Below are 26,168 nucleotides of genomic sequence, written 5' to 3'. Positions count from 1 at the left end.
ATCTCTCTGAAACTTCAGCTTGCCTGATCCATCATCAGTTTCCCTTCTCTCCCCCAGAATTTGTAAGACAACATGCAAAATGTTGGTTGAATGAGTGGAGGTCAATGAGAAGGTGCTCGAGAACGGTGTGTTGGCGTTCCTCACTCAGCCCCTTGGCAGAAGTCTTGAATTCTTTCTTAAGAAAGACAGCTTCTTAGTCTAGCTCAGTTATACGATTCTGAGGTTCAGTGCCATTATTTTGTCATATTATGATGTGAATTTCAGTAAGAGATCGAAAAGAGTGGAGTCTGCTGGGGCAGAGCTTGGGATGTGCAGTTTGGAAAACAGAACTGGGAACTTCCTCCAAGTCGCAGTAACAGTCGCTGGGCTGCTCCGTGGTGCTCTGGGCAGGACGGAGGGCACTGTCATAAGGAAGTTCTTGCATGTAATCGCAAGGGAGCATCCGGAGCCCTGGCAGGCTGCCACTTTCTCGCACTCCACTCTCTTCTGTGCACTGGGAAGGACTGTGGGACCTCCAGTCATCGAGAAACTAAGGCCACAAAAGGCCTTCTGCTCCTTTAAGATGCCCCTTCTGTATCTTTGCTGGAGCCAAGGCTTTGTCACAAGGAAATAGAGCCAGTTGGGAGAGGAGGAGGAAAATATACTAATTACTTTTAGTATGCATATATTAGCCCTCCTGAATGTTTGGTATAATCATAACAGCTAACTATTGTCATAAAAGAATTATAAATTAGGGCTCTGTGAGTAACTGGACCATGTTGTGGATTCTGTGCCTGTGTTATTGTGCTACTCTGAAATGGCCTTTGTTGCCATCTCCTTCAGATGCATGGTTGTGTCTTATGTATGGCAAAACTAATTAAGTAATAATTCATAGCTCTTGAGCGTGGATTTTTACTGTGCTTTCCTGGTGGCCTGGCCCTATCCCTAGGCTCTGTTGGTGTGTCTTCTGCAAGCAGCCTAGTTCGTACTGACCCTTCTCCAAACGCCGATCTGTGCTGTGGAATGCAAAGGCTGGTTGCTGGCTTCAGCCCATGGCTCCCCGTGCGCTGGTGTGTGTTGTTTTTTGGGAGGTTTGGGATCACCAGCAGATTGCAGTTCCACTCCCTGTTTTCCTTCTGCCGGCTCTGCACTGGGATCCAGTCAAATCACTTTTGTAGATAACACTGGAAACCCAGAGATTATTGCAAGCAGGGACATGGGTGCTAAGCTGGCAATTACCTGACTGTAGCAGAAGGGTAGATCCTGATGATGTCTCATCGCAGTATACCTTCAGGAGATCTTGGCTTTGGTGGAAGCCAGTCTACGAAGTTTCTGTCCCTGTGCTGCAGTTTGCTGCCACCTTGTTTTGTGGGCTGTACAGTAAACTGTATCACTGAAATGACCAGGTTAAATGCAACTCTTTTTGGAGGGTTATCTATGATGCAAACCCAGAAAAACATATGTTGGCACAACTAACATATTACATATTGCCAAAGGCAGAATGGAGGGAGGAAATGGTATGAGGCTGAGCAGAGGGGACTGTTTGAGCCAGTATTCCTGCCTGTATTATTGAACCATGACCTCATACTTGGTGGATGTTGCTGCATGGTTCAGCTGGTCTACACCAGGTCTGACATCAGTCTAGTATTCCTCCCTCCCCCGTTTGGTAATTTGAATATTACATCCTATCAGTTCCCAGTTGGCAAGGAATTTTTTTTTTTTTAAGTGGAAGCTTGTTGACTTAATGAAAACTGGAGTGGGGGAGGAAATCCCAAAGGGAAGAACACGAAACACCAGGTCTGCAGATGTCTGCAGCCTGCTAATGATCATAGATAAAAGGACTGGCTGATGACAGCCAGTGTCTCTGCCATAACCATTTCCACTTGTCTGTCCTCTCAGTGGAAGGTACAGTTTCAGTTCTCTTAGATTCACACCTATGAAAGAAAAAAAGCATAGGGCTTATGGAGAAAACCCCTGGAGATAGGGAGATGTTTGTTGTTATAGCTCCGTTTTGCAGAAACTGCAGATGGGACTTGATCTGTGTGTGAGGAAAGTGAGTTGAGGGTGTTGGTGCCTCAGCATCCCAGAGCTGTAAGAATAGCCTGGGAGCACAGGGAAAGGCCTGGTCTTCAGCAGCAGCAGCAGTTACAGTGGGAGCGATATGCAAGCAGAGCTGGTCTTGTGGACAGCTGGGTTAGAAAAGCAGCCCACTGGGCCACAGCATCAGGAGCCTTATAACGCTTGCAGGGACCAGCGTTCTTGGACTTTAGTGGCTGTTTGTACAGTTGTACAAACCTGCTTCTTTAGGAGATGGAGTTAAAAGGAATTGACTGGCAATGGTTACGTAGGTTGTCTTCATCAGCCACCAGTGCGAGTCAGGCCCTGCAATCCCCTGCCTCCCACGTGAGTGTTAGCTTGCCAGTAGTGGACCCTGGTAGGAGCGTGTACTCTGTGCTCACAGGGCTCACAGAGTACTTAGTTTCTTGGCACAGGTGACTGCTGGGAGTGGTATCTAGCCTCACTCCCTGTTACAACTTCTGTCATAACCTGCTCTTTCAAACTGCCACAAGACGGAAGTGCTGACCTCTGGTAATCAAAAAAGTAGGATGCTGCATGCATTTTTTTGAGATTATCTGCTCCAGCAAGGTCTGGTGGTAAGTGACCTTAGTATCTTCTGTTCCACAATCCCTGAAATCAGTTTAATTCTGCTTTTGAATGCTTTGTAGAAGCATGCTAGCCCCAGATCTCAACCTTGGTCTGGTAACGTGGCAGCCATACTCCCAAGTTGCTTGCTTGTCTGTAGAAAGTGCCTGCATCAAAGCTGGTGCTACGTACAGCATGCTGCTGCTACAGCTCTGAATGTATTCAGTCTTTGCTGGTAAGACAGGATGTCACGTTACCTGTTTAGGCAAGATGAAGATGTCTGAACTGTTAAATATAGAGTTCAAAAACATCCTTACAGTAGTGTGGTACTGTCAACTTCTCCTGGAGGTAATGGTTATCTGTGAGCATGCTGGCCATGTTTTCTGTAAGTGCCATACCTCTGGGTCCTTATTGATGAGTGAGAATGGGAATTTCCTGAAAATGTAGGTAATGCCATCTGACGTAAGTGCAGGTGTGGTAGACGGTAGTGAAAGGAGGAGAGGCCTGGTGTTTTGGGATTCATGTGTTTCAGGCTCAGTCCTGGCTGATTCAGAAGTCTGATGTGACTTCTGATCTTATCACTAATATCTCTTAAATGTGGAGAATAGCATTTTCCTACATCACTGCTATTGGGATAAATCCACTATTGTTCTATCTGAATAGTGCTGCAGTCGTGTGGATGTAATTATCAGATGGACCAGTATGGGAGATAAATCCCATTTCTGAGATTGTCAGTTGCTAGCTACATCATTTTGCTCTGTGCTTTGCTGCAACTTTTTCCAAGGAAGACAGAAGTACTTCCCATTTAAGTCCTGGCTTTGGCAGTAGCCAGGAAATCCTCACCTTCTCCACTGGGGAGAGGAGGTGGATGAAATTTTAGATCTCTGTTGACACACGTTAGCAGCAACACTCAGCTTGAGTAGGGCAGTGGCGGAGAACAGTCACTGTAATGATTTATTGGCAAAGCATACTCTGTTATCTAGATACTCTTTGAGGGCAAAGTAAGTGTAGTAGACCAATAGTGGTGATAGTTTCCTTAAACAGCAAAAAGCTTTTGGCAGAAATAGTTTGGATTAAACATTAATTGCCAACTGTTGTTCAGTGACGGTCCTTGTCATTTATAGGTTGTGGCGTTCTCACATTTCTAGTTGTGCTCCAAATAGTGTTAGACAGCACAGTATGTTGGAAAGCTTTATGTTAATCAAAAGCAAATATCAAATTGTTTGCCCACCCATACTGACAGTTTGATTTCAAAAGTCCTTTGAAGCTTGCAAATTGGAACAAATTTAACTGTTGCATTTCTACATATTCAGACCTGAGTGTGGTGGTGTATATTTGTGGATCTTGGATGTCTCCCACACCCCTTTTCCTAACTATCAGTGTTTTTCTTACGTGATGTATTTTTCTTGGCTGATGACTTACTGTCATGGTGTTTATTCAACAGATTTTGCTGTCTTGGTGTTCATAGTGTGAATTACCCGTTTCTGGAAGCCTACCAGACGGAAGAAAAATGTGGGGAGACCATCGGCAAGCCAACAGAATGGGGTCATTTCGGTAAGCATTTGAATGTAGAATTTGTTTCAGTAACGTTCTTAAACACAATAAGCAACAGGAACTTTCTCTTAATATATCTGCACATCTTCCTCTAGATAGATTATTCTGTTGTGGTGGTGTGGTTTTTGTTTTTTTGTAGACAGATGCTTTTAGTGTTTCTCTTCTTTCTACACACCACCTTTTCTAGGGATGCTTAGTTTAGCTGTTACAAGCTAAGGTGTTGATATGCCTCAGCTTTCGGTCTTATGTGCTGTTAAGACCTAGAAGAAATGCCTAATACTGTGATGTTGGTTCTCTTCAACCATGATGATTGCCTTAATTGAGACTACTCTGTGAGGATAGTTAGACCATTATATCCCAATATTCTTGGCTGTGCTCCTTCCAAAGACATTTTTGAGTGTCACTAAAACTGTTTTAAAGATTTATACCCAAGCGACCTGCACATTTTCCTTAGTTTATATTTTTCTGGTTGTTAATAGACCTTATGCTTGTGATAGGACTCTGTGTATAAAAAAATTGGGGCACCAAGAGCTAGGGTTTTTTTCTGTTCTGCATAATTTCTTTCATCCTTTGCTCACACGTCCACCTCGGTTAATTGAATATCAGCAGGATACATTGACTTCCTCATGGCATACATTTATCCAAAGGATTCTGAAATAAGAATATTTCAGATTATTGTCTGACTAATGTGTTGAGAAAGCTGATGACATTTGTACTAGGAAAAACAGTAAGGTCTAGAACCTGTCTCAACAGTATTGATGGAAGAGTGATCACCATTTGTGATGATATCAGTAATGCTGCTCTGCTGATGTTTAAATGGATTTTACAAGCATCGCTCTTTATTCTGTTGGGTGGGGAATTCTAACCCTGAACCAGGTTTTAATCACTGTTTTCTGTGGTGGCAAAACAGGGCCATTCAGGTCAATTAATCTGTAGACAATTCAATTAGGTGCGCAAATGTCACCTTGCATTTTGCTGGTGAGCGGTTTGTGTAGTGGAACTCAAAGAAGAACTTGACTTGCTGTAGTTGCCAAGGAAATGTTTACTGGCTAGGGTTGGTTTTAGTGTTATTTTAAAAGGTACTGATTTTTTTTGTTCTAAATTTTTTTATAAATATGTTGGAGTCACACTTAGCTGCAAAGTTAGGTAGCTCCATCTCAAAAACAATTCACTGGGTTTTGAAAAACTATTGTAAGAGGAAACCTCCTCTTGAGTTTCACTGTGCAGAGATCACGAGAACTCATACCTATAGCAGTGTAAACTCAGTGTGTGGCAGCCAGTCTGGAGGCACGAGCACAGGGTAATCTTGAACTTTGGTTACTGGCATATTCCTTTGAGGCATCCTCAAAGTCTGAAATGATAGTTCTCAGTGTTTTGAAGATTTAGACTCCAGTGCGAGGGACTATAAATGAATCTGTGCAGTATGTTAATAGAGTATGTTTGGTAACCTTTGTTTTTGTGTGCCTCATGATGATGTGATAAGTTAGCTGTTTGTGATACTGCCCAGAGAACTTAAACTCAAGTGGTTCCTTACAGGCTTGTGCTGGTGATGATAATAAACAAATACACCAGTTGGTGGAACCTTGAACAGCTGCAGAGCTGTGTGCAGTGCAGGACTATGTGGATTGCTACCATCATTAACCCATTAATATTGCAGGTATTCCCTGTTGAGTGCTTCTGGAAATTGTGCTGAAATGGGAGCACCCAAGTTTACTTTCTCACATCTGTCGTATGCTGCCTCATCTTAAACTGCCAAACATCAATATCTTCTGCGGATCTTAGACTGTTACACAACTCTATAAAAGTTTAGAGAAGAATGTGCTGCTGTGTAGATTGCAGACTCTAAGCACGTTATGAATAATACTGTCTTTATTTCTACAGTGGGAGCCAAGAAGAAAGGTTTGCTCCCGGGTGGAACAGGGAATATCCTCCTTCCCTTGATAGTCTTGCTCAAGAAAGACACTCTGGCAACTTCTCTGGCAGAGAATCACTTCCTTTTGATATCCAGGCACTCGCAGGCCTCCTCAATCCTCAGTTTGCCAACAGAGAGGAACCTTCTTTCAGCTTTGGAGCTAGAGATGGACCACGTAGTGACTTCAGAGGTGGGGAGGGGCACCATGATTTCAGGAGCAGAGATTACCCACCTTCTGACTTTCAGAACAGAGATGATTCACAGTTGGATTTCAGAGGTAGGGAGCCACCTTCTTCTGAGTTCAGGGGCAGGGATATGTACTCTGGAGACTTCCGGGAAAGAGAAGGGCCACCTATGGACTTCAGGGGTGGGGACATTCCTTCAGTGGACTATAGGAACAGGGAGGCATTCCGTATGAACTACAGGGATAGGGAAGCACATAATATGGATTACAGGGGCAGAGATGAACCTCCATCAGACTTCAGGGGAAGAGGGTCTTTTGATCTGGACTTCAGAGGTCGAGATGGTTCTCATTCAGACTTTAGGGCAAGAGATGTGTCTGAGTTAGACTACAGGGGCAGAGAGCACTCTTATTCAGACTTCAGAAATAGGGACGTACCTGATTTGGACTTTAGGGGTGTGGGTTCATCTGATTTGGACTTCAGAAACAGAAATGCACCATCATCAGACTTCAGAAATAGGAACAGATCCCGGTCCGATCAGGATTTTAGGAGCAGAGATGTGGCTCCTCCTATGGACTTTTCAGATAGGGAAATGCCTCCTGTGGATCAAAACATTGCAGATTTTAGGCGCAACCAATCTACTCTACCTTTAGCAGAAAGAGAGGGCTCTGGTTTAAGCACCAGCAAGAGAGAGGACCCTGCGCTTGGTCTAGATAGAACTCCCTTTGGTAGCCAAAAAGGAGAATTTCAACATTCAGAGACACCAGCCAGAGAAGAGGAATCCCTTGGACTGGGTCTTGAAGACGACGCTTCACACAATTTCCAAAATAGCCGAGGGCCTCGTTCTACTCTTCAGGACCAAGAGGAGCAACCTCAGACCTTTGCTAACAAGCAGCAGCAGCTTTCTGGGGGGGAGCAGCAAAGATCCGATTCTGATCTTGGGTTAAAGGGTGAAGGTGGCCTGGATTTCCTTGGAAGGCAAGATACGGACTACCGAAACATTGAGTATCGCGATGTGGATCACCGGCTGCCAGGGCATCAGATGTTTGATTATGAACATGGCAAGTCCTTCTCAGAAGGAAAACCCAGCAAAGATTCTAGGCTCTGTAAGAGCCTTCAGGTAGGTGGCTTTGTCAGTCAGTGTTTCTGTTAAACACATGTTGGAAAAAGAATGGAAGGAGCTGAGAAGGAGTCTTCTATCCATATTTCATCTCTTGAGTTCTATCCTAATTCACCATCCTTCTCTGAGGTCATCTTCATGCTCCAGGTCGTTTTAGTGTGACCTCCATCTCAGAAATACTGTCTTCTCGAGAATGCAATTTAGCAGTTGAGAATTGCTAAACACATAGAACCACATTTGGTTTAGAAAGTCCCCAATTTTAAAATGGCTGGACAAAGGGAGGGTGTTACAGAGGAAGTATTATACAGAAGAACTTACTCTGTTCTTTTTTCCTGGGCATCTGTTATCTGTTTAGGCACTACTGGAGACAAGAGACTGAGTTAGATGGACCCACATAGAACAGTATCGCTGTTCTCATGCGTGCTTTATTTTCCTCTATTGTTTAACTTCAAAAACTGAAGCTGATAACTGCTGAATTAATAACTCTGTTGAATTTGAATCTCCCAGTTCTGGAGAGCGGAGAGGCCATTTAATTGTCTTACTCTAAAATCTTGGGAGATCTCTGTGATCCAGGACAAGGGCTGCCTCTTGGCAGTCATGGGTTATTCTGAGTTGTGTAGCTTGTAGACAGATATTCTGAGAGCCTTCTAGGCTCTCTGAATCTTAAACAATGCTGTGTTAAAGATTTGAGCCATTCTGCTTATGGCCCCTTGCCTTTGAATTATGCCCTGTTTTATTTGTTACGGTTTGACTATCCTCTGAGCTAGCATGTCTCATTTGTAAAAACTATCTCGATTCTGTGAACTCAAGGACCAAGATTACCGGACCTGCCCCAAATATGTGAAGCCAAGCAAACTCATTCGGCTAGGAGGAGTGCCTGAAACTGCCACAAAGGATGATGTAAGTGGGATTCTTTTTTTTGTCCAAAATTTGTTGCAAAGTTATCAAAATCTCTATCAAGTGTTTCTAAACTTACCATTTTCGAGCCTGGTGAGTGCAGTTCATGTAATCTGTCTATGGTCTGTCATTTTCCCCAAGAAAAATCCAAATTCAAAAGTGATTGCAGTGTTTTTATCTGATTATTCTGCTTTTCTGGGAGTCTGGAAGTGATGGTTTTTTCTGCTGTCACATGTGGGCTGTTGGTGAGCAAAAGCCTCAATTACCAGACTCTCTTTAACGTGCCTCACTTTCAGGGTTGCTTGAGAATATAGATAATATTGTTATTACTTTGGTAATGTATTTTGAGCCAGGAAAACATTTAGTGTCCAATTGAACTAGTTCCTCGCTAATTACTTTGTTGCTTAAATGGTTCTTATAAGGATGGAGATGTCATCTGCTACTACTGATTTTAATAAAAAATCTAGGCTTTCCTCTACAAGGTGAAAGAAGTTACCTTTCCAAAAGCTTCCATTTCCAATTAAGTTGTTTTCTGTGGCTGTTCCAGACATGAGAACACCTATGCGCAGCAATTTTTCCTAGGGTTGGCTGCGATGATCAGAGCTTCTGAGGCTTAATACTGAAATCTGGATACTGGAGAACTCGCGGCAGAAACTTTGTACATCAGAGGATGATGAGACTCAGAACAGTCACCCTATGTCCCATCATTTTCTTAAAGGCAATAAGACCTCTCTGACCTTAAGTAAAGATCACGAGTGAGGTCTCTGACTAAAACCAGCATGACAACCTTCTGAATGGTTGAATTCTGGTGTAAATGGTGCTCTCTTATTTAAACAAAAACAAACAAAAATACTCCCCAAAACTCAATTAACAGTTCTCAGGTACTTCAGAAACTTTGTCAGGAAAACGTTTTAGTTTGTAAAAGAGTTAAGCCAGAAACAGAAGTCTTAGAGGAAGAATAATGAATGTTAGCAAGTACCTTGCTTTCCAAGGTTTTATTTTGGAGACTGAAGAGGATTTTGGTTTCCCTGTAGATTCTCAATGCTTTCCGTGGGCCTGATGGGACACCTGTGAAGGACTTGCGACTGAAAGATTACAGTTCAGGTGAGAATGTTTTTCCAGTGCTTCTGGTTTCAGGTTTACAAAAGGGCTTTTTTCTCACTGGTTACTCACTTAGCCAATCTGGTTAAACCCCTTGATGCCATAATTACAGGTATTTTCAAATGAGAAAGACCACTGAGTTATGTAGTTCATCCTCTTGTCTTCAAAACTGGTGGCTGTGGTCACTGGTACTTCAGAGGAAAAGCACCTGTCTTGGTACCTCTAGCTAGACCTGGGAACAGCAGGGAAAACAGCAAGGCTGTTCTGATAGCCATCGAGAATAAAACTAATATTGACATGGGGCAGTGGGTTAATTCCCAATAGACTTTTTTTTTTTTTTTTATCAGATCTTTTTGGATTGTTTTCCATCTTTCTGCAATGATCTTGCTGTGGAACAAATCCTTGACAAATAGTGTTCTCATGACACTTGATATAGCCCAATGTTTCGCCTTCAGTAATATGAAACTGTTACCCCTCTTAATACCTAAGACAGGTTAAAAATAATAAAAATAAGTTTTACAAGTAAGTATCCAAATACCCGCTCAGGATGCTCTTTTTCCTTTCAAAGAATGAAGGTTTGCTCTACTTCTGATCACTATGTAGGAGTCTGAAGAGAGGAATATTTTACAAGGCTGCTTTGTGTGAGAGTGGTATTGTAACAAAGGTGTGCAGTCGTAGGATATGAGGGGTGAGTCTTGGGGATCGGTTTGGATCATGCTAGTAGGGAATGCCTGGAAACAGGAAGGGACCATCTGAAGTTACCTCTCCTGCTCTGCTTGTACTGAATAGCTCCTGCTCCAAAGTGGATTTTTGTCACTTTCCAAAACTAGGGGAAAATCTCCGTTTTGTTTTCTTTTTTTTTAAACCTAGGATAGCTGAGGCTTCTACCTTGTCAGTGTTTTTTCTTCTTGCCCAATAATGGTTTGTAGGTGGAGCAGCTGGAATTCCTGGTGTCAAATCATCATATGCAGGCTTCTGATGTGTTTAGTAGCTTAGGAGAGAAACTGAGGCAATTGGGTATTTCTCAAGTATATTTTTGTTTCTGGAAGCTGTCAAAGGAGATTTCACAACCTTCTCATGAACCTTTGAACTAAAGCACCCTGTGTTGTTACATAATCTGGTTTGGCCCAACAAACAAGACTTAAAGGGCACAATCAGTCTTGCTTGCTTTCTTTCCTCTTTTCTAAGTGTAGTACAGCGTAGCTGTTGTCATCCATACAAAACTGAGTGCAACCCAACAATTGCAACATATTTGTTTTTTGCCCATGCTGATGTGAATTGTCTGTCTTTTTTTTTCTGAAATATGTCACTTTTCAGTAATAAATCAACTTGAACTTGGAATCTGTTCACAAATCTCCTCTTCTTGTATACGTTAATAGGATTTATTGCCCTTTTTAGAGAATTGTTGGCTACTCCTTCCCCTTCCCCATTTCAAAGGCTACTCAGAATGGGACGTGGTGTCTGAAGTTGCATGTGGAAGCCATAGTGTCCGCTGATGGCCATGCGTAATATGAGAGTCCAAGTTTTCTGTTGTCAGTGTAAAAGCTGTATTCTGTTTCCATCCATCTCCTCAGCAGCAGAGTCTAAAAAAAAGAAAAAGTTTGTTTCTGGCTTTTGTGGGGAGGGAAAGAATGAACTTAAAATTAGCTCATGTTTTATGAGCTATTTAAAGCTGTTGTTTAACCCTATCTGGGCAACATGAATGGTTTAAGTAGCATAGCATTATTCTAGGTTACATGGACACTCTGAAGATTTCATTTTTAATTACATCCTGAGGCTGCTAATGCAGCTGCAAGTTTAAACACCTTTGGGGAGTTTCTGATCCTTGTTATGCAAGATGGATGCATCTAGGACAACAAAAGCTTCCTGAAGTGTGAAAAGTTCTTTTTGAAATTGGGTCACTAGAAGCTGCAGTAAATTTAATCCAGCTTTTCATGTTAGGCCAACCTAAAGAGAAGTGTATGAAACTGAATTCATATTAACTTCTGAAAAGTTAAGCCTGTTTAAAACCAGAGGCCAGCCATGGGTGAACACTGCTATTACAGTGGGGTGTGCATGTAGATAGGCATATGAATTAAAAGCAAACTTTATTCTGGATTGCTAATGTCTCTGATACATGGGGGCCCACTAGCTGCATTACTGTGTCAGTTCAACGATGCAATGATAGCCTGACTCAAGAGTGCGTGCTAAGTCTGAGTGGGTTGTATATTTTTGAGTGCTATCCAGAAATGTTAAAAATAACATTAATCATGATTATGCATATACTTCATGTTGAGTGTTTTAGAGAGAAGAATGACTGCAGCTGTTGGAGAATGAAAACAGCCAAAACAACATACAATTAACTTGAAATAAGTGAGATTCAGATCAGTTTCACTCTAAGATAACACTTATCATAAAGCTTATCTCAGCAGCTTCAACATGATGATTCCATTGTATGATCTTTCTCAAGACTCTTTGTTTTGGGAAAAATATATAGTTGACTTTGGGAAAAAGCGGTTCAACTTTTATATGAAGGCCTTCCTTTCTGCATGCTGTTTATGCACTGAGGGAGGCATATTTGCACTGAAGGTTGTGCTGAGCATGGATCACTCTTCCTAGTATACATGGTGTGGTTTTGGTTTGCATACAAGCTGTTTGTTCTTTAGATTATTTGGTCTCTGAGGCATGCAGACTAAAACACTGTCTGGATTTTAAAAAAGGAAGTAAAGGGAGAGACCTGGAGAACTGGCATAGTAATTCTATTTAAATCAGAAAGGCAGATATTTGCAGACAATCACAAAATATAAAATACCCAAATGAAACTTCATGATATTATCCTACACAACATTTCCATCTGTCTGTGAGTTCTCAGTTAGACTTTTGAATTGATGCCTGTACATTCAGACTAAAGGTACCAAATAAATTTGTGGGGGGAAGAGGCTTTCTTCCAACATAATACGTAGGTGTTGGCAGAAGTAATTGTATTAGATTATTAGCTTATCTTTCATCTTGCCTTTTCAAGTGTATTTGGTCATGTCTGTTCAATTAATCATTATAAAGAATAAGTCCTGTGGTGATACATGCCATTTTTTCTCAAGGACTATCAACTGCTAAAGTCTGTAATACCTTCTGGTGCCTCTTGATGCCTCACGCATAGACAGCAGCAGATGCACTGCTGCTTTGACTTGTCTGCAGCTCTGAGAAGTGTTTGTCATTAACTGCTTGTGAGCCCCCCCCATTTGAAATTACTCGATCTCTGGTCAGTGGAGTCAAGGCTTTCACATGGCTTTCTAGTGTGGGCCTCCTGCTGTGGAGTTGTTAGTTCAGTGTGTCATAGTACCAGGCTACATGTGGCACCTCGTCTGCCGTTCTCATGTTACTGTCTATGCACTTGTGTTGGTGCTGACTCCACCACAAACTTGAAACTGATATCTTCTGACCTTCAAGGAATCTCACATGAACATGCCTCCTGGTTTTGATCTTGATCATATTTTAAGCTTGTCTCCTGCTTCCCGTCAAGCTTTATTTCTACTTTCCTAACTAATGTTGAACATAAGCAAAGACTTATAAATCATCTTGTGTGTTTGATGTGCACAGAACACTTTGGATGACTGTGTATGTACCCTGGAGAAGAGTGTGATGAGCTATCTTTATTTTAAAGGGCAGCTTATTATGAGTTGTCCTTCTTTAAGAGATGCTGCAATGGTGACCAAGTGATAAAATAAAGTATGAAGTGTGCTCTGAGCCTTCTGTTCAAATTGTTCTTCTGGATGCAGACTACAATAGGACAGGCTTGGAACAGTGTATTTTCCAGCCAGGATTCATGTTAGGGTTAGTACCAGCCATTGGGAAAAGCCGTTTAGAGGATCTGAGCCTGAGAAAAAATTGCTGGTAGCCCCATGAGATTGTTCCAGCTTACTCTACAAGCACATCTTGGGGAGCAAGAGGAATTTTTGCTGAGCCAGGACAGCCTGGCAGAGAACGGACATGCTGGCTGAGATGGAAAGCAGCACACCCAGAGAGGAGCTCTGTGAAACGGACCTGGAGGGACCAGGTGAGCTGGGGTGGAATCAGAGGGAGCAGTGAGATCTACCCCTGTAAATACCTTCCAAACTAGTGCAGTGGTTCAGAAATTGGGAGATTTGGGTTTGTTACTGTAATTCCTCTCCTGACTCTTCTGAAACTTTTGAATCTTGGGTAGGGATGCGGGAAAGAACTGAGTAGTGTGGAGTTCAGGGAGGAGAGAAGTGAGAGAATTTGAAGGCTGGAGTTGTCCCCCAGAGCTGCCAGGACATACCTGTGATGCCAATGCCCACGTAATGCTGGGCCCTGGGGAGCAAAGCATCCACGGAAGTGGGATGGCTGGAGCAGGGAGGAGCTCACTGAACAGAAGCTCTCCTGCTTGAAGGCAGAGGGATATCCAAATAGATCCAGGTGACTGATGTTAAAGGACTGACAGCCTCCTGTATATGCAGGAAATGCAATGTAACCTAAAAATGTGCCTAACTTCCTTAGTGGCTGCTTGTTAATGGCAGCTGCCTCTTTAGTATTGAAAACCTTTCATTTTAGCAAGTGCTGTTGGCACCAAAGGTTCTTTATTGCTTGCTTGGCCACCTTCTTGCACTAGCATTTACTTTTTGTTTGATTTCTGTTGCCCTCCAGACCTGGTCCTTCTGTGGTGCCTGGGACTGCCTCCTCTTGTCCCTCTGTTAAACTTAATGCAGTTTTTTCTAGGACTTGATCCAGGAAGTTTATTTTGCTTGTTTTTTGTTAAGCTCTGCCACGCCGGTACCCTGTTAAATATTAACAAGCTCCTTAGATAAACGTATAGAAGGAGCTTTCCCCCCACCATCACCCCCAGTGCAGTCTGTCCTGTATATTAGAACAGTGGATTGCTAGTTTGGGGAATGTTTCAGTAGGTCTCTGACATTCATTACAGGGTTTAATTTTGCTAAAATTTATGATTTAAGGCCTAGAAGTTTACACTTTGGGAAAATTGATAGAAATTTTGCTTTGAGTGGCACACCCCTCCATACCAGGGATAAGCTCTCCATTTTCCTTGGCTGGGATGCATTCTAGTCTTCTCTTTCTTGAAGCAGAGCTCCTGTTGTATGTGAGTGGATGGCTATGCTTTTTTCTGGCCCACATTTAACAGTCTTAGCTCCCTCAAAGTAGCTGTATGTGTACGTGGGGTTTGGGCTAGTGATACTCTGGGAGGCTGGAAGTGCTGGTGATGTGCATACCTCCTTGTGCGCTTGTCCCCAGCTTGAGGGTGCTGCCGTGCTGAAACTTCCAGCTTTAGGTAGGGCTGTAGAGCTGAACTGCTGCCCTGTTTGGGGAGGGGATGTTTCCAGAGGTGTGGAGCAGAACCATACTAAACCAAGACCTTTTGTTTGCTTTCAGGAGAGATGCAGTACCCTTGGGCAGATCTTTCTGAAGGGTGAATTTGTGGCCAGCTAGTGGCTGCCTCACAAAGAGGTCTTGATACCAACCCTAAGGAGCTTGATTAGGAATAGATCCCACAAGGACTTATGTCCTGTGGTTTGGTACAAAGAACATGCTGTGGGATGATGTGGGATGTCTCTAATGCGTTCTGTGATATAGAGGTGCATCTCACCTACTGTGCTAATTATACAGAAAGCAACTTGCCTCGCGAAGCAAGGCTTGTGCCTAAAGCACCACAGGAAGAACAACCTTCTAATACTGCATTCTGTGTTTGGTACAGCGAAGGTTTTGCAGCCTGCTCTACTGCCTCAGCCATGGACATGGGCACACAGATCTCAGGCACCTGAGGAAAGCTCAGGCAATCATCCGGGAGCTCACCAGATGCTGTAGCATGTGTGGAGTTTCCGTGTTGAGGCATGACCGGATCACCCACTCAGCAGAGTTCTTCAGCCTGGAGGGGCTTACCTTTCAGGAGCTGGGGAAATATCTTCAGTGCTGATTTGCAAGGAGTGAATCTTGTTTGTAGCCAAATAGATTGTCCAGGACTAAAAAAAGCACTCTAGCTGGAATTAGTCCATGGTCATTGATACCAGTCCTTGCCAGTTTTCCCCAGTGTATAGGCAGTAGGCTTTTGGCTAGTCTTTCTTGATTTTAGGGCTGTGGTGCATTGCCTCTTGCAAGCAAAAGACATTACTGCACATCTTTCCTCACCTGTGATGTGGTGGCTTAGGAAATGGAAAGTAAGAGTCTTTTTAAGTTAGTGTTTGCTATACTGATCAGCCTTGGTTCAGGGTTATAAGGCCTGTTCATTAGAAAAGGCAACAGACATTCATCCATAAAACATGCTCACAATCTTTTTAACATGCACAGTCCTTCTCTCCATGACTGTTTTTACAAACCGTGCTCACCCTTTTTGCATCTCGAGCACAAAACTTGAAGGCTTTTCACAGTTTACCGACATTACTGGATTAACTGCTTTTCTGAGTCATTTGTACTAAATAACAGATCATGTATTCATTCTGGAGATCATACGCACATTAGCAGCATTTCAGAACCAGGTTCCTGTCTGCAACTTCATCCCATGTATGCAGCTTCCAGTCCTCTTATAGAGTTTTTCAATGGCCCCAGCCTTCCTTGAATCCCAGATGTTCTGTACAAATATATGTAATACTTTGTCTTTAATAAAGCAACTGTGCGTACAGTCTTAGTGTTGTGGTTTTTCCCCCCTCTTCCTCCCTGTTGTGCTAGTTTACAAACTACAGCCCTTCAGGGCCAGGAAGGGTTGTCACCTCCTGAGCCCTGACTGCTCTGACCTTTGTAGTTCCTGTGGTTTGAGGGTTGTGCATGTGGAGTGTCCGCTTTTGAGGGTGTCTCAAGCGGATCCTTTCTGTGCTGTCTTCCTGGATGGAGGAAGCAGGATGGATTGGAGCATTCTAACTTACAGAATATAAGCTGCTTTTCTTATTTTTTGGTTTCAGTGCTGTTCTCTTGTGTAGCATTACCATGCATGAGTGTGAAAGAGTGTACGTTTTCCTACAGAGGGACAATATGAAATGACAGGCCTTCTTGCCAGCAGCCAAGCATGCCTTGTATAGGCTCAGCCTTTGAAAGAAATTGGCGGTATGGTTTGCTGCAGATTGTGCTGTTTAGTATTCAACAGCAAGCTTTTCTAATCCAGCTCTGTTCAGTTTTAGTAGCTCTAAAGACCAAGTTATTTGTGCAGCAAGGAGTTCTGTCAAAGAAATTTATGGAAACTCAGAATCCACCAGCTGGTATTAAGAGAGCTCTCAGTTTTGGCTTCTGAGCTTGTGTTAGTGTAGGTTGATTGCCGCTGTTTCCTGTGGTGCTGCAGGAGTGCCCTCCAAGTTTTTCAGCTGTGGGGACAGCTTTATTTTCTCTACTCGCTGTGGAAGGCATGATGCTGTTGCCCATCCTTGCCGCATGGGCAGGACCTGCTGCATATGTGCAGATACAGACACTACTGTGTGTGTTCAGGAGCTCCTGGCTTCTTGGAAGCATATTGTGCATGCCCCTAATGGTGCAGAGATTCAGAGAAATCTGTGCATTTTCCAGTGTTTTTGCCAGGAAAAAGAGCCATTAAAGCAGTTTCTGCAGTCATCTCCTGGCCAGCTCTAATGTGCACGCAACCTGGGAATACAGAGTGTGGTGTGTAGGATGGAGAACAGCAGCAACCTTTCTCAGCTGTGGCTTTCCCTGTCAGGTCACAGAGAAGTGCTTGTCGCACTTTAGAAAAGCTGCAGATACTTTCTACCCTTTCAAGAACAAGTAGAGCGAGAGGAATGCACATGTCACTTCACCAGGGGAGGACAGTGAATGGATTCTTCCTTCTAGCAGAGAATGGCATTTCTGAAGGAAGGGGCAGTATTTTAGCAGTGAGGCCAGCCAGTGGTAAAACAAACCAGTAAGTAAAGCAGTGCTTCCTTCTTTCGATATCCTCAGGCTTAGTCTGGATCGTTCTGCACTTTAGGCAACCAATTTTTTAGGCAAAACATAGGAATGAGACATGTTTCAGGGTATCTTTGGGCCTCTTAAGTCTGTTCTGTCAGTGTCTGTTTCGTTCATTGGGTTTTAAGTGGCTCTTCAGAGGATGGGTTACCTTCAAGACCATGACTAGTTATCAGGGAAGGAGGCTTCTGGAGGAGTATCCCTGTTGACTCTTTCCAACTCAGAGGGAGATCAAGGGCTGCAGCGAGACCAGTCTGTCATTCTGCACTCTGCCATGGCCCATTTCCATCCATTGCTTTAGCCCGTGCAGGTGCCGGTCTGCTCTAAGTGGCTCTTTAGGAAACCATTGCATGGGAACTGTCCCATGTAGCTTGAACATAAGTTTCTCATTGTGGGAAAGGTTTCACATGCTGCAAATCAGGCAGCAAAGGGAGAGTTCTGCCCTATTGAAAAAAAAAGGCAGGTTCATGATCAGGTGGGGTAAGGGATTGGCTAGAAGTTTTTCTTGTCTGTGTTCATCACTCAGTACTGAGAAGCAGATCCCATATCCCATACAGGTCTGGGACCTACTCTGATGCTTTGTGTGAGGTTCTGATGTTGTACATAGATTACTGAATATGTGGTTGACCTGTCCAGTTATAATATGTTTTCTTCCTCCTGTAATGAGATATTCATCATTTACTATCAATAACTTCACAGGCTTCCTGGGCGTCCTGAGACAGGTGACCTAATTCTGCATCTTTCCTTGGAGGAAATGAAAGATCGTGTACATGGGGTCATGAGCGTATTGTAAAAATCTCCCCTAAATGAGGTAGCTCTTCCTGTCAACCAAGCAGTAATAGACCCTGAAAGGACAGTGTGCGGAATCCTGTCTCCGCTGCTCCAGCTGTGCAAAGGTCAACGTGTGCGATTGCAGATCCTTTCCAGAAATGTGGAATTCCCTCATATTCACTCCGTACTTGATGCTGTAGTTGCTTATGAAGCAATAGAACTTTCCTCTCCAAAGTGGATGAAATTCTATAGAGGAATTGCCTGGCCGTGTTCTGCTCTGCCATGCTGTCTCTGGAGAGAACAAGCACCAACGATATTCTTGCTTCAGCAGGTTAGCCTTAGCTCTGCTTTAATCCGCTATCCTTCTGAGTCCTAGAAGTGTCAGAAAGCACAAATGCTTTTCTTCTGTAGCAATTCTGTCTCATCTTACATGAGAAAGCAAGTAGACTGTTGTCGGGATGGTTGAGAGACTCTTCTTTTCCCCTGAGGCTGTTGGCCCCATCCGGCAGATGTCGGCTTGCATCACGGCAGAGCAGGGATCTGCAGCACACTCACAGCTGGCCCAGCTGTTCAGTTTAGCATAGTGTTTAATCTCTTTAGGTGATCTGTTACGCAAAGTTACTTTAACAGGAGGCCATCTTCTTACTTTACAAGCCATAGAAAAGAGAATCTCTTTGTATTGCAGCACAAGGAAGAAGGGTTTTGTAGCAGTCATTTTTGAGAAGGCAGGTGACATTTCGTGTTGGACTTGAGGCAGATAATGTCTTATGCTTGCAGGGAAAGGTGGTAATGTGACTTACTGCATGCTCATTCCTAGAATCAAGGAGCTGGATCACCTCTCCTGAATTGGATGCCTTTGTCATGTTCCCATCGTACCTTGTTTATAAACTTATCTTTGGTTTGGCATAGGTTAAGGCCACTGCTGTTATGTGATCTTTTCATTTGGCATCTAAAAGCTCCAGAGTTTGGGGGGGTTTTTTGAGGCCTTCATGCTGCTTACAGCCCGTATCAGAAAAACACCATAGTTTTCTTTTAACTAGATCTTTGACATAACAAGTTATCATGAAGTAACACATTATCACGTGTCAGTTGTTCCACAGAAACTGTATGTGTATAGAAACAAATCTTTTCTTTAAATCCCAAGTCCATTGTTGATCCTTTTACCCGAAGCCAAAGAACAGTAATGTGAACTCAGACTTCCAAGATTTTTAGCCAAACCATGGGATGCTAACAAAGACCTAACATTGGTTGTCAAAATTTACTTCACTAAAATGCATCAGTTTCAGAGGCAAAACATTCCTTATTGTGATGTTTGCAGAGCAGCTTCCTGGATCTCTATATGTGTCCTTACTACTAAGCATCAAATGATCATGGCTATTTTTGGTGCAGAAAACAACAGGGCAGGCTTTGGGATCACCCATAAAGGATTATGTATATGTAGAAGCACTTAAAGGAATACATAAAGTTCTCTGGATTTTGTGTGCATTACTCTCCTTGAGTGTTCTCCTTTCAGCCCTTGTGTAGAGTCTGTGCAACTGTAGACTTACAGAGCTGTGAGGAAGCAGTCAAATGAGGAAACGCCCTTTTATGCAGCTGGCCTAAAACATGGGGGGAGATGGGAACATGTATGTTTTATGGCTATGCTAGGACAAAAAAACTGGATGAGTTCAAGTGTTTGAGGACTGTTGGTACCCTCTTTGGAAAGTTTATTTGGACAGTGTAACTAATATTTGAGCATGTTCAGAGTTTGAGGAGGAGGGGAAATACTGATTTTTTTTTTTTTCTTTTTGATCTATGCTAAGATACTTCTACCAAAACACATAACACGTCTGACTCCATTCCACTTTTCTGTGGATCCTGAAACAGTGATATTGTACTAGTCAGTGGAAGAAAGATCGAGTTAAGAAGATACCAGGTTTTATCATGTGATCTTCTCATAAAACATTACACATGAACTTAGGCCAACTTGAGTCATAAAACCAGGCTGTAATCTTCAGCAATGATTCTGCTTTGCTGGTTTAATGACTTTGGTTTTAGTATTATGACCTGAACAATACTGTGGGCGTCCAAGAGCGCAGCCCACTGATGTGACGAGGTGGAGAGCTTGCCTTGGGAAGCCGATTGTACTAGTTTCTGCCGTCATTAGGTGCCTGTCCCCCTGCCTCTGTCAAAATTCCCTGCCCTGCTTGTAGTAGCAGCAGCTGAATTGCTGCATTCTCACAGGCTCGTATGTTAAGGCAAACTGTTTGAAGGTTTCAGAAATAAAAATATCCAAGCTCAGCAGCTGCTATTACGAAGAACTGCTCCAGCCCTAAAAAGGATGCAGGAAAGAGGCACAGCAGTTGGTGGCAGTAGCCTCTGTAGCTGTCCCCGCTTAAGAAGCGGTCTCAAGTCACTTGGTTTTATTTCAAGTGTTGTCCTCTGGGTAACGTGATTATTGTAGTCAGTGGGAAAAAGTCTGCAAACGTGGCTTTTGCAGGTGTTTTGCAGGAACCCTGGTGTTCCACAGGTTTCCATTTCAGTGGATTTTCTAGCATGGTCTAAAACATGAAAGAGCCAGCAAGAATGACTTGATTCTGAGCTCTCCAGAAGGATGCTGCTGTGGAGCTTGGGGCAGCGGAGCGGAGGAGGGGCTCTGTACCCTCAAAGGCTAATGTTAGCTTGCAGTTTTCAAATACTGATGTGCTTGTCAGGTCTATGTAAAGGGCTGGGTTTGGGGGTGGGGGGAGGAAAAGGGTTGGTTTCAATGCCTGCATATCTTCATAAGGCATTTGGGGTGCTGGACTCCAGGCTGCTCTCTTCTTGCATCACTGTCCTGGTCCCAACTGCTCAGGGACAGCTTGCAGTGAATTGCAGAACATTGTGTTCCTCTGTATTCTGACCACAAGAGCTGAACAGCTGGTCTGAAGCTGCCTTTTGACAGGATATGGGCCACAGTTTCCGTTTCAGTTCTCACTGTCTGTGTTCCTGCAGCTATGCTTACGGGGTGGACCGAGTTGCAGGGGGCTGAGGTGAGAGAGTGCGCAAGGAGAAGTATGCTGATCTCTTCCCATTAACTGTCTCCATTTAATGCTTGCAATGATCCTGCAGCATACGTTCCTCCAAGGGTCTCATCTTTTAAATTGATCACTAGCACGTGTGTCTGACATACAAGATGCAGCGCTGCACTCTCAGGTGTGTCTTGCTGGATTAAATCCACATCTAAAACTCTCATTCCCTTCACCAGGAGTTGGGTGTAAACTGCCTCTCAAGGTGGAGTGAGTAGTGTAAAAACTACTGCAATCTTGCTCCGTCACGAGAGCCCGTACTTCGTATGCACATATAAATAAGACAGCGTTCTGATCCTGCCTTGCTGATCACAGCACCTTTGTGAAATCTCTCTGTGAGGAGTCTTACAGGCTGACAAATATCGCTCATGCAGCCTTTTTCTAAGCCGGAGGCACAGGAGCGATTCTTGAGCTCTGTATTTGATTGCAATTTTAAAATGTACCAGGTGAGCCTACATACTGTGCAGTAAAGTAGTAGCGGTGTCTGCCCAGAATGCAAAGCAGTCTCCCAGCAAGGGGCAGCACTGCTCCTGTAGAGCAGCTCTCGGCTGCAGAGGAAAGGACTGCTTCATTTTCAAAGGTGATTTAGTGTGGCTGGAAGCCCAGAGCAGAATGGATGCTGTGGGAATGGCCAGGTTAATTTGTGTTTGTCTTTTCTGCCATCTGAAACTATACTGCTAGTTCCAGGTGTCCACTTCATGTGAAAATGTCGTATGGTTTTAGTTACAGTTCATCATGGATGGCATGCTGCTGGCCTGCATCTTTCACTGAGCTGAAAACCCCACAGATCAATAAATTCTTCTCTAATATAATTATACTGACAAAAATAATGTATGGAAGGGGGAAATAAATTCTTCTGTGATATAAAGGAGGAACTAGATTTAAACTGGAGTATAGTTAGGAGAGCAAATGTGCAAAATCAGGTTTGTGCTGTTAGAACAGCATGCAAAGAGCTCCCAGAATAAAAACATCCAGTAGGGTTCGACAATGAAATAGTTTTGTATGGATTTGTCTCTGAAGTGGCCAGATACAAAAGATGGTGAAGAAATAGAGCGGGAAAAATTGGTGAATGCAGCAAATGCACTTTGAAATAGGCTTGGGGGACACAGTGGACAATTTCCAGGAGACTGCAATGCCTTGTCTGAAAGTGTTTATGTAATTCACTTCCCATGGAAGGTGATGGGTTGGAGCGATAAGAAAAAGATACCTAGCTGGTTTGAATATACCCATGTCAAGATGTTCATCTTTAGGAGGGAGGAGATGAGCTCTTCACCAGGACAGCTAGGTGCCTAAAATGGTACAATCCAAATGCAAACCGGCTTTTCTGTCACTCCTCCTAAACGGCCAAAAGAGCAGCAGGAAGAGGGAACCGAGGCTCTCCTCGCTGTTTGCCCGAGTTGAAGTGTGTCAGCCCACGATCATCTGGAAAGCACTGTTTTGGAGTGAGGTGGCTGTGGCTTGTGAAGAGTGAGGTTGCTGCTCCAGGTTGTTTCTCAGAGCTTTAGTTCTTGGAGCTACTTTCACCATCAAGGATGACTCTTAGGATGATCTTAATTCCTGATAATGTTCACCCTGCACTTTACTGTGGGACATAATCATTTCAGCACAGGTAACTGGAATAAAAAATTGAATCAGTGGCTCCCTTCTGCTACAGACTGAGAGGAGAGCTTTCTGAGGAGTGAGAAAAGTAAAGGCTCTCTAGTTTTGTGCATCTAAACTTAACCCTACCCTGCGCGCACACACTGCCCTTTATTAAACTTACAGTAGCATCTATTGGAACAAAATGCCAAAATGAGAAATCTGGAGTTCTCATTCGTGCTTCACTGCACTTTTTCATAATGTGAGAGACTTGGACTTCAAAAGTAAGGAGGTGTTGAAGGGAAAATAGCAAAAGCTAAGGAATCCCGTTAGTTCTTTCTGAAACATTGCCCAAGTTAAAATACTGGCTATTCATGTAAAATACCTTCACAGCAATGTCCTTTTGTATGACTTAACAACATATGCTTCGGAGAACACTGCCTCCGAAGTAGTGTAAAATCTGAAACTAGCATGGAGAATCACTATACTATAAAAAAAAAAAAAAAAAAGAGAGCAATTTATTTCTTGTGCTAAGGAAGGGTGTGCCTGTCATTGAGTTGCATAATGGGAAGTTGGGACATTGTACTATTAAAATTCTTGATAAACTGCATAGTTAATCATCATCCAAATAGCCCCTGATTCTTTCCTTTTCATTCTGGAGTAGAGGGGTGGTGGTTAGAGGGTTTGTCATTGGAGGGAAAGGGAATTGAATATTTAAATGTGGCTTTCTTTATGACAAGGCACTAACACGACTCCCGTCTGTATTTAAATGCTGTTCCCAGGTTACGACTATGGCTATGTCTGCGTGGAATTTTCACTCTTGGAAGAGGCCATCGGATGCATGGAAGCCAACCAGGTTGCTTTACACTTCGGTCAATGCTGCTAGAAGATTTATTTTCTTTTTGGTGGGGTGGTGGAAAGCCAAAGAGGTTTTTTTTGAACCGTTCAAAGGAAGATGTGTTCTTGTATAATACACAACACTGCGGTTTAAATATTGTTTCCAGAAACTTGTAAAAGGCTTAGAATTGCCAGTGTGAAAGAGCTGCTGGACACTGAATGGTCTGCTTTCCTCCCTAGTGTATGTCAGCACGCTGGCTAGATTCAGAGGCTGGGAGCTGACAGACTCCTAATACAGGCTTTGGCCCTGATGAGTTTGTACTCATAAGGGAAATCCAGTTGGAGAGAACTCTGCTAGCCTCCCCCAGTTGTGCGTGCACACACACATACACATGTGACTGTAGGTGAGGCCTCTGGTATGCAGCTCTGAGTTGAGTAGGACTTGTACACCCCATCTTTCTATGTGCCTTGTGTGTGGGAGAGATTTTTAGTTGTGTATCTCCTCATATATCCATCTTGTCCTTTGGCAAGCTGGAGTTGCATACAAGAGGTCAACCCTATGTGCAGTTGCACCTGGTGAATCTGAAGGTTTCCAGCCCTTTAAATTGCAAAGTGACTTAAATCCCCCATGCATAAGTACTCAAGGGGAGCCTCGCTCTGACCTGTTGCTTGATGCCAAGGGCTGTTGGCCACCATACAGGAGTCCGTTGCATAAGATTTGTCAGAGAAGATATGGATTACCATCTCGCACCACCTTCCCCTTCCCTTGGAACTGCAGGGATGCATCATTCACAAGAAGCCACTTAATGATTGATCCCTGTTCCCTCTCTATGTCCCTATCTTCTTCCTCCTGATTTTCTTAAGTAAGAATTCATTTCAATTCTTTAAAGCAATTTTTACCTGGAATTCCATGCCGCCCTGTCAGCAGAGGAGAGTCATGAGTCAGGTTTAGAGCGGTGCATGTCCAAAAAACTTACTTAGAGTTAATGAGTCTTCACAGCTGAGGTTCTGGAGGTCCCACTAAGCACTTGCATTTGCCTCTAGTTTCAGTTACAGAGATACTGTAGCCTATAAAAATGTTTTACACAAATAATTCTGTTGGTGGGAAAGAGCCCAGCACATTCCCAGCAGTAGAGGAGAGGGGCACAGTGAGGGAAAGTTCTAGAATTGTCTATTAATTTTACCATCAGTGACAACTTTTGTTTTCCCTTCAGTGCTGCCACACCCCCCAATTTATTATCTTGTCACTGAGAAATCTGTGATTATGTATGACCCTCCTTTTAATCAAATACCTTTACATATGCTTTCCCCAGTTCTGCTTGCATGAAATTGTGTGTCCCTGTGCAAAAGCCATTCCCAAATACCTGGGAATTTGGGAATTCCTCCTCTTCCTGTTGTTAACACCTGCCCCTTCTCCTGTTTAGAGCATCCCATGGTACCTGGACAGGTGTTTTACCCAGGTCAGGTCAGAATAGGTCTGTTGCTACAGTGAAGTGCCTATAAGCACCTGGCCCTAAACTGAACAGAGTGCTTAAAGGAGCCCAGCAAATCACCGTACACACATGCACAGGAGGAGATTCTGGTTGGCATTCAAGTGCCATTTATGCTGATGCCACCCAACGGTTGCAGCAGGCCTTCAGGTTGGATAGTTATATAGCCTTTCTCCTTCTTGGCATTTGTTTAAGCTGCTGCCAGAATTTCTCTCCAGATTTGGATAATGGTCCTAGCTGTGCGTTCTGCCTAACTGGGACATGTTACGAACAGCTGGGATAATAAATCTTCCAGTTTTCCTTCCTGCCCCGCCTGGCTGTGCATGTGATGTGTGCAGAGGAGACCTGGAAGAGGGAGTGTTTGGAAGGGATCATCTCCAGCATCTGCACATGCCAATCTTGACCATGTTGTAGTAGTGCTACAGGAGTTTGTAGCTAGTGAAGCAAGTAATGTGTGCTTCTTGGCCCAGGGTGATCCAAGCTACCTGAAGTCAGTCAGAAGACTTGTAACCCCTGGATTGCCTCACGCAGGTGCACTTCTATATGTTGCCCTGGATTGAATTTGAAAAAATTGACTTTTAATTTAAGAAAACAAATTGGTAAGATTTATATCTGATTCACTGCAAGGATGGAGGCTAACTTTCAGTTCTCAATAAAACAGAAATTGAGATATTCAGAAAGTGAGTGATGCAATTCAGTTCTCCTTAGACAATAGATATCCCATTTCAGTCTCTTCAGGGTAGAGTTATACAAGATTGTCTCCTTAGATTGAGAATTAATCTGGATTTTTACAAGCTGCAAAAAAAACCCCAAAAAACTTGTGTTAGCTAAGACTTAGATTCTTTTGTAATTCAGTTGTTTTTGGAAGGTTATCAACTATCCTTGTCAAGTCCCATTGCTTATGGGAGCATAAATAGCAAAGCAATGTCAACTCACGGTGACATCCTAGCACTTCACTAGCTAGCCTGCCTCTTCCTCAGTTTTCTGCAGGCTGGGAATGAGCACCTTTTACAGAAAGCATTTTTAATGCTGTTCAATGCCTATTTAACTGCCCCAGCCTAGAGAACAATTGGTTACCTCCCTATATTGTATAATTCCTATATTGTAAAGTCCTTTTCTTTTATTCAGCACAGACCAGCATTCGCTTAAGATCATTTCCAAATTTGC

At 43.3% G+C, this 26,168-nt stretch overlaps 1 protein-coding gene across 2 annotated transcripts in view; it reads left to right on the top strand.

The window, feature by feature from the left end:
- Positions 1-4,070: 4,070 nt before the first annotated feature.
- Positions 4,071-26,168, top strand: part of RBM6 (RNA binding motif protein 6) — a 57,573-nt gene continuing 35,475 nt past the window's right edge. For both annotated transcript variants that reach the window (XM_067303284.1, XM_067303283.1), the window contains exons 1-5: positions 4,071-4,176; positions 6,058-7,390; positions 8,201-8,290; positions 9,322-9,391; positions 23,457-23,530. In XM_067303284.1, coding sequence (XP_067159385.1) covers positions 4,133-4,176; positions 6,058-7,390; positions 8,201-8,290; positions 9,322-9,391; positions 23,457-23,530 — 1,611 coding nt within the window. In that variant the 5' untranslated portion in view covers positions 4,071-4,132. The remainder of the gene's footprint in view (positions 4,177-6,057; positions 7,391-8,200; positions 8,291-9,321; positions 9,392-23,456; positions 23,531-26,168) is intronic.

Source organism: Apteryx mantelli, chromosome 12 (genome assembly GCF_036417845.1).
Source record: "Apteryx mantelli isolate bAptMan1 chromosome 12, bAptMan1.hap1, whole genome shotgun sequence".
Classification (NCBI taxonomy): Eukaryota; Metazoa; Chordata; class Aves; order Apterygiformes; family Apterygidae; genus Apteryx; species Apteryx mantelli.
This window is presented reverse-complemented; position numbering and strand designations above follow the sequence as displayed.